Source organism: Diaphorina citri, unplaced genomic scaffold (genome assembly GCF_000475195.1).
Source record: "Diaphorina citri unplaced genomic scaffold, Diaci psyllid genome assembly version 1.1 scaffold3069, whole genome shotgun sequence".
Classification (NCBI taxonomy): Eukaryota; Metazoa; Arthropoda; class Insecta; order Hemiptera; family Psyllidae; genus Diaphorina; species Diaphorina citri.
Window position 1 is genome coordinate 7,015 of NW_007380481.1, and position 8,390 is coordinate 15,404.

Sequence of the window (8,390 nt, forward strand, 5' to 3'; positions counted from 1 at the left end):
TTGTAGTAATAACTGGCAGTACAGTAATTCGGCATTTAATCGTGTGTATCTACCGGAAAAATTAATGTAAAACCGGTAAACTTAACATTCGAACATTGACGTGCGGTCAGTTATATCACTTTGAGAGAACTTCAGGGATCGTAACGACTGGTACAATTTTTTAAATATGTGTTTGATCTGGATTGCGACGATCTATTATTCAGTTACTTGTACTGTATTACTTTCAATGTTTTAAATAATGTTCGTTCAATCTGTTATTTCTATTATTTTTTGTGTTTTCTGTATATTATTAAAGACTAAATATTTACTTTTATTAATATAAGATTTGCTTTTTCTATTGTTACTCGTTCATTGAACAGGAATCCAAAAATTTTCCCTTCGTTTTTTCATTGTATATAGTTGGGCGCAGTCTGTTTGTTGATTTTGTTTTTTGTCGCTCTTTGGTGTCGAAATGATATCGTGTAGGCCTCCGAAATTTCTTATTAACTGTGTTCAAGTTAATTATCATTAGAATATTCAGAAAAAATTCCAGTAAATCATATGAAAGTAAATGTAATTTGTTGGAGATCTCCATCACTATACAACATTGTAAAGCGAAGTTCGACCTCCTAAAGCGCCATATATTTTTTTTACGCAGAAACTATTTCTTTTAAGCCTTACCTTATTATTTTCAATTATGCAATCTATGTAGTTCTATTTTTAGTAATCCATTATATATAGTTAATATTTATCTTTATTCTCATATATAGAATTTATTTTCTAGTATAATATTGTTTTGAAAATTATTAATATTAAATTAATAGATGATTATTGCCTGTAATCATTTTTTATTCCCCATTGCTGTTTTTTTGTGGCTTTCTCATGTTTTACTCTAGGTAGATATTGTTTGTTGAGGTACTTTTCAGTATGGTAATGAGAGTTAGGGATAGACCGCATATTTCAGTAGAGGTAATTAGAAGTTGCGGAACATATGCAATTGTTTTAAAAAAGAAAAAAATAACGGTACAACCAGCAAATTGACTGCAGAGAATTCAATTGAAAACTTTATATGTTCCAAGGTTATTTCTTTCAAATTAGTGAAATAATGTATACCTATTGTCAACCAAAGGACTTGAGCGAAGATTTCGCGTGGTGGAGATAGTTATTTTTTATTGTTGGGTTTTATTGCAAAATCTTGCGCGGCATATAGGTATTCTATGAACATTGCTTCTTCGATAGTGTGTGGGCAAATCTGCACCCTATTCAATTGTTCGTAAAATTTTGTTTTTTTTTTTACTGTTGTGGTTAATATTAAATGTTGGTATACTTGGAAGGGGTGATAATTGATAACAACAAAAAGTTGTTTTGAGCAGTTTGCATAATACAGCCGTATTTGAAACACATTAGGAAGGTAACCAAAGAATGAGGATAGCAATCAATTATCTTACATGACGATTTATTTTTCTATATGACATGGACACATATAACTCATAGTTTTTAACAATATTGCTCTAACAGGATAACCGAGTAATTTCTGACCAACATTCTTAGAGAGTCATAGGGAAGATAAGCCATTAAAAAAGACTAGGGGCACTCTTAAGTCTGGACCAGCAGTAATATTTGATTCGAATCCTTAGACTGTCAGACCGTTGAAATGCAACAAAAAAAAAAAAAAAAAACATCTCATGCATGACTTTTACCGTTTTGGTCGCCTTTTTTGGACGTTTTTTCATGCACTTTTGCACAGAAGCCAAGTGGCGCTTCTGCAACATGAAAAGACTCTTTGGGAAGTAAAAACAGCCACCCGCTTTGAAAAGTTTAGCGCGGCTGCCTTGTTACCCTTGGTAGGGTTCTAGGTCGGCGGGTTTCGAATTTTCCGCCAGGGCACCATTTTTATCCTAAGAAGATAGAGAGAGGTATCGTTCTCTGATAACGGCCTGGCTTTTCTCCTATTCCTGTCTTCTTTCTCTTCTTCGATTTCGGAACGATTAAGACTCTCCGTGTTTCACAAGTTCTTTTTTTAAATTTTCGCCATAATTTATCTTCTTGGGTCAACTAGTGGCAGGAGAAAAATCTTAAACGACTAACATGCTTTTTTTCTCGATTCTTTTTTCTTAATAATTTTATTTATTAAATTTAAATAAGTATAAAAGTTTTGTACCAATACAGTTTCAATGGAAATTGAATTGTATAAAAATGTAGCGGTGGCGCGAGCCGTTTTCTACAAATTTCATCATGTAAGATTTACCCTACAATGTATTAAAAAATAGAAAGTAAAATTGATTTCCATAGATAGTTTTTTTCTTATATTGAGTTTAATAAAATACACATTTAGTGATCAAATTAAAACTCCAAGTCTAAAAAGATGCGTGTACACTACAGCTGATTTTCCATGTCGATCGATTATCAAAACAATGTTTCAATTGACATAGTGCAGACATGCTGCTTAAGATTGACATCACTGTCAATATTGTTAACACGTTAGGACCTCAATCCCACTACATCGTATAAGCTCCGGGCCCACCATCAAGATTTATGTAAACTCAGTTTAAGTTTGACTCTTGGAGCAAATTGATTGGTTGATTTCAACATATTCAGCCAATCAGATTACTCCAAGAGTTTAACTTACTAACCTCTGATTGTGGTCCCCGGGCATAAATAAATCTACACGTATATCGTCCTCAACAGAGAATAGAATATACATATTATAGAAATATAGAAGGCACATAGTCGATAACCAAAGGACGTTAGGCCGAAGGTATTGTGAGACTTGTTGGACAATAAGGCCCGTCGCGCAAATCGTAGCGTACCGGGCTTTAGGTAGGTACCTATGTCTAGTTCATACCTAATCTAAAAAAAGTCTCCATTTGCTTGACAATGTAAATCGGCAAAATCCGAACAACCAGGAATATTTCGCATAGGTGATCGGCATTACCATTGTCAAATTGCCGATCTACAAAAATACCAAAGAGATCTCATGTATTTACGTTATTCTTACCGTTATAGGCGTTCTACTTAGTTGGATACGTCTTTCATAGACAACAACACACGGAAACCAAGTATCCAACTAAATAGAACGGTAAGAGTAACGTAAATATCCAATGGTGTCCATCGGCAAATATCGAACAAGAGGAAATATGTATTTACGTTATTCTTACCGTTATAGGCGTTATATTTAGTTGGATACGTCTTTCATAGACAACAACAACACACGGAAACCAAGTATCCATCTAAATAGAACGGTAAGAGTAACGTAAATATCCAATGGTGTCCATCGGCAAATATCGAACAAGAGGAAACTTCATTATAAATATACGGGAGAAACTCGTCAACAAAACCTTTTAAAGGTCACCAAAAAAAAATACATAAGAACAAGTCAACCAATACTTTCAACGACCTACCTAGAGAAGGTTCCCTATGAGGGTCATAGAAAGTCAAGAAGAATTAATAGTTTTGAGAACACAGCCTGTTTTGCAGGTTTGCACTGAAGAAAGAAATACAGCGTTGCCAGACATTGCATTGGTCCTTGCAAATGTCCTTGACAAAAAAAAAAAACGTCCAAATTGGCAACATTGGTCCATACCCAACCGCGCAGTTGAGGAGAAACTACGTTTTCTAGGTCACTTTATGTCCTTTGACAAGGTGAAATTTCCTATAAACTTTCTTTGAATTGCTTTCAAGGTTACTTTCTATTACTAAAGTATAGCGAAGTTATTATAGTAATGAGAAAGTATTTCAATCGGTCCAATTTTTTTGTTATCATAAAGTGCAAACAAATCTTTGTTTACGTTTTTTCAACAACTTGTGAGCTTTTCAAAACTTTTCTTGTAAACCAACCAGCATTTTGAAAGCTTTCTCTTACAGTCCGGGCCGGATCACCAAGTGTCAGTCTCTCTTCAGTGCACACCATTACAGAGATGGCAATGGACGGCTCAGGATGGCGGTCTCCTAGGAATTGAGATCTGCCGCAAACACGGTGATGATTTCATGCACGGACGCGTACGTTCCGGTCGTAAACCCAATCAGACCGAGGATAATGGTGAGGATGTCCATCAAGAGCCGCCAGTGGAAGCGACCAAAGTCTCCTTCCTTCTTCCTCACGGCGATGTCACTCAGGGGAGGAAATATGAGAGCAAGCCCTGTGCTGGAGATGGCACCTACCAGGGAGATGAAGAGACCCAGTCGGGGGATCACTGCGGCGAGGATAACTGGAAAGAGGAAGCATGGAGATTAGACTTCTATCACTATGTGTGTTTTGGTGGCTAAATGGTTAAAGTTCGGGACATATTGAATTCTAAATTTTGAATTTTCCAGCGGATACTCAACAATTTCCAATGGATCACTGAAGTTAAGTAACTGGTCACTCATCCGTTGTTGCTATCCGGATGGGTGATCATCTGGGTAACCGCGTTCTGTTGGATTTTCCCTGCTCTTCTCAGGCTGGGTGAGTTTCATGTGGGGAGGCGCATAGCTTGTCGCCGAATGGAGATAAAAACATTAGCAGTTAGACAGTAAACAGTCGTGTGCAGCTACACTAGCGTATATCTAACCCCCACAGCCCCGCAGGGACACATTCAGAACTAAATGTCCACACACCCCCATTAATCTATTGATCCAGGGGGGCCCAGGCGCAATCTCTTGCAAGAAACTCCCGGAAAAGTAGATATACACGCCACTGTACAGCTAAGTGTAATGGGACTTATGTTGGTCTCATACTTACAAGTAAGGAGGACAAGGGAGACTCTTAGGATGGTCTCACCGAAGGCCGGATGTTTGAAGGGGCCGTACTTTTCTTCCAGCTCGGCCCAAATGATGGCCACGGGGACGTAGAATTGCAGAGAGTATGTACACAAGATTCCGAAACCAATGGAGCCTACGACAACCAGGGCCAGTCTGCAAGTGAAAGGTAAACGTAACTTTATTAACTTTTTTTTAAGAGATTTTGACAGAGGGAACTACAACTGCTAAGGTAGAAACACACTACTCTCACGTCACGTGAGCTCATGAGGGGTCAGAAGCTCAAGTGACGTGAGGGCAGTGTAGCTATCGTGAACGAAATCACGCACCACATCATGGGAGAACTTTGAAGCACATCTTTCTGACTCTCTCCATGAGATCACGTGACGTGATAGTTGTGTGTTCTTACTTTTATAGTTACAGGAAAAATTTGTTTAATTAAAAGCGTTCGTGGCAGGAGCGCCCAAGGAATTCTATGAAATGCCTGAACAAAATGTCTAATGGTGGATTTCACCAATGACTTAATGAGAGATTTCACTAATGGGAGAATTTTTAATCGGCCAAAAAGGAGCTTTTAATAATCCGAAAAGGAGTTTTTAATTATCCAAAAAGGAGGAGTTTTTAAAAACTCCTGTTTGGATAATTAAAAGCTCCTTTTTGGATGATTGAAAATTCTCCCATTAGTGAAATCTCTGATTAAGTCAGAAGAAAGGACAAAACAAAGAACATTACATAGGTTATACAAAGAGGAAATTACTGCATACTGAAGTGCATTTTTTTTTCTTTTTACATGAGTTGAAACAAAATCTCTAGCATCTCTAACATAAAGAGAAGAAAAGAAGAAGAAGAAGAAGAAAAGGAGGAGGAAATAACTAGTTTCAAAAGACGAAACGAGGAAAAAACTAGCTGAAATTCTGGGCACAAAGTTGCATGACCAGCTTGCAAAAAATATGTAGGAACCTAGACTAGACAAAGGAAAGAATACAGATACTTTGGATACCCACGAACCGTCTGCTAGAAAGTCAAGTTGCCTTATTCAGGCATCAGAGTTCAAGAGACATGCACAGGTGTTCGGGCTAAGAGCTCAACTTCTCAAGAGCTAGTATAAGAGACTTAAGAGTGTAAGGATGGTGTTAAACCTGCCTCGGTGGTGTAGTGGTCAAGGCGCTCGCCTGGTAAACAGGAGGGCGTGGGTTCAATCCCAGCCAAGGTATGGAATTTTATGTAGTTCATACCTAATCTAAAAAAAAAAGTCTCCATTTGCTTGACAATGTAAATCGGCAAAATCCGAACAACCAGGAATATTTCGCATAGGTGATCGGCATTACCATTGTCAAATTGCCGATCTACAAAAATACCAAAGAGATCTTATGTATTTACGTTATTCTTACCGTTATAGGCGTTATATTTAGTTGGATACGTCTTTCATAGACAACAACAACACACGGAAACCAAGTATCCATCTAAATAGAACGGTAAGAGTAACGTAAATATCCAATGGTGTCCATCGGCAAATATCGAACAAGAGGAAACTTCATTATAAATATACGGGAGAAACTCGTCAACAAAACCTTTTAAAGGTCACCAAAAAAAAATACATAAGAACAAGTCAACCAATACTTTCAACGACCTACCTAGAGAAGGTTCCCTATGAGGGTCATAGAAAGTCAAGAAGAATTAATAGTTTTGAGAACACAGCCTGTTTTGCAGGTTTGCACTGAAGAAAGAAATACAGCGTTGCCAGACATTGCATTGGTCCTTGCAAATGTCCTTGACAAAAAAAAAAAACGTCCAAATTGGCAACATTGGTCCATACCCAACCGCGCAGTTGAGGAGAAACTACGTTTTCTAGGTCACTTTATGTCCTTTGACAAGGTGAAATTTCCTATAAACTTTCTTTGAATTGCTTTCAAGGTTACTTTCTATTACTAAAGTATAGCGAAGTTATTATAGTAATGAGAAAGTATTTCAATCGGTCCAATTTTTTTGTTATCATAAAGTGCAAACAAATCTTTGTTTACGTTTTTTCAACAACTTGTGAGCTTTTCAAAACTTTTCTTGTAAACCAACCAGCATTTTGAAAGCTTTCTCTTACAGTCCGGGCCGGATCACCAAGTGTCAGTCTCTCTTCAGTGCACACCATTACAGAGATGGCAATGGACGGCTCAGGATGGCGGTCTCCTAGGAATTGAGATCTGCCGCAAACACGGTGATGATTTCATGCACGGACGCGTACGTTCCGGTCGTAAACCCAATCAGACCGAGGATAATGGTGAGGATGTCCATCAAGAGCCGCCAGTGGAAGCGACCAAAGTCTCCTTCCTTCTTCCTCACGGCGATGTCACTCAGGGGAGGAAATATGAGAGCAAGCCCTGTGCTGGAGATGGCACCTACCAGGGAGATGAAGAGACCCAGTCGGGGGATCACTGCGGCGAGGATAACTGGAAAGAGGAAGCATGGAGATTAGACTTCTATCACTATGTGTGTTTTGGTGGCTAAATGGTTAAAGTTCGGGACATATTGAATTCTAAATTTTGAATTTTCCAGCGGATACTCAACAATTTCCAATGGATCACTGAAGTTAAGTAACTGGTCACTCATCCGTTGTTGCTATCCGGATGGGTGATCATCTGGGTAACCGCGTTCTGTTGGATTTTCCCTGCTCTTCTCAGGCTGGGTGAGTTTCATGTGGGGAGGCGCATAGCTTGTCGCCGAATGGAGATAAAAACATTAGCAGTTAGACAGTAAACAGTCGTGTGCAGCTACACTAGCGTATATCTAACCCCCACAGCCCCGCAGGGACACATTCAGAACTAAATGTCCACACACCCCCATTAATCTATTGATCCAGGGGGGCCCAGGCGCAATCTCTTGCAAGAAACTCCCGGAAAAGTAGATATACACGCCACTGTACAGCTAAGTGTAATGGGACTTATGTTGGTCTCATACTTACAAGTAAGGAGGACAAGGGAGACTCTTAGGATGGTCTCACCGAAGGCCGGATGTTTGAAGGGGCCGTACTTTTCTTCCAGCTCGGCCCAAATGATGGCCACGGGGACGTAGAATTGCAGAGAGTATGTACACAAGATTCCGAAACCAATGGAGCCTACGACAACCAGGGCCAGTCTGCAAGTGAAAGGTAAACGTAACTTTATTAACTTTTTTTTAAGAGATTTTGACAGAGGGAACTACAACTGCTAAGGTAGAAACACACTACTCTCACGTCACGTGAGCTCATGAGGGGTCAGAAGCTCAAGTGACGTGAGGGCAGTGTAGCTATCGTGAACGAAATCACGCACCACATCATGGGAGAACTTTGAAGCACATCTTTCTGACTCTCTCCATGAGATCACGTGACGTGATAGTTGTGTGTTCTTACTTTTATAGTTACAGGAAAAATTTGTTTAATTAAAAGCGTTCGTGGCAGGAGCGCCCAAGGAATTCTATGAAATGCCTGAACAAAATGTCTAATGGTGGATTTCACCAATGACTTAATGAGAGATTTCACTAATGGGAGAATTTTTAATCGGCCAAAAAGGAGCTTTTAATAATCCGAAAAGGAGTTTTTAATTATCCAAAAAGGAGGAGTTTTTAAAAACTCCTGTTTGGATAATTAAAAGCTCCTTTTTGGATGATTGAAAATTCTCCCATTAGTGAAATCTCTGATTAAGTCA

At 38.8% G+C, this 8,390-nt stretch overlaps 3 protein-coding genes across 3 annotated transcripts in view; all 3 read right to left on the minus strand.

Moving 5' to 3' along the window:
* The window catches only part of LOC103519953 (proton-coupled amino acid transporter 1-like), a 10,784-nt gene extending 6,895 nt beyond the window's left edge, over positions 1-3,889 (minus strand). Inside the window, exons 1-2 of the mRNA XM_008485042.3 lie at positions 3,842-3,889; positions 3,381-3,394 (exon numbers count right to left, since the gene is read on the minus strand). Of these exons, the coding sequence (XP_008483264.1) occupies positions 3,381-3,394; positions 3,842-3,889 (62 nt within the window). The remainder of the gene's footprint in view (positions 1-3,380; positions 3,395-3,841) is intronic.
* The window catches only part of LOC103519956 (proton-coupled amino acid transporter 4-like), a 19,318-nt gene continuing 13,552 nt past the window's right edge, over positions 2,625-8,390 (minus strand). The window contains exons 5-7 of the mRNA XM_026831256.1: positions 7,670-7,842; positions 5,952-7,157; positions 2,625-2,824 (exon numbers count right to left, since the gene is read on the minus strand). Of these exons, the coding sequence (XP_026687057.1) occupies positions 6,898-7,157; positions 7,670-7,842 (433 nt within the window). The 3' untranslated portion in view covers positions 2,625-2,824; positions 5,952-6,897. The remainder of the gene's footprint in view (positions 2,825-5,951; positions 7,158-7,669; positions 7,843-8,390) is intronic.
* On the minus strand, positions 3,570-6,859 carry LOC103519955 (proton-coupled amino acid transporter 1-like). The gene is made up of 4 exons (XM_008485043.2): positions 6,812-6,859; positions 6,351-6,364; positions 4,700-4,872; positions 3,570-4,187 (listed from the first exon to the last, which is right to left on the minus strand). Exons 1-4 carry the CDS (start codon positions 6,857-6,859, stop codon positions 3,928-3,930), a joined length of 495 nt encoding a protein of 164 aa, XP_008483265.1. The 3' UTR covers positions 3,570-3,927.

Excerpts from the sequence above, each read along its gene's own strand:
- LOC103519955 (XM_008485043.2), bottom strand. The coding sequence starts at position 6,859 with ATGGTGTGCACTGAAGAGAGACTGACACTTGGTGATCCGGCCCGGACT. Across the intron at positions 4,188-4,699 it reads CTCCCTTGTCCTCCTTACTT|TTATCCTCGCCGCAGTGATC; the intron begins GTAAGTATGAGA and ends TCCTCTTTCCAG.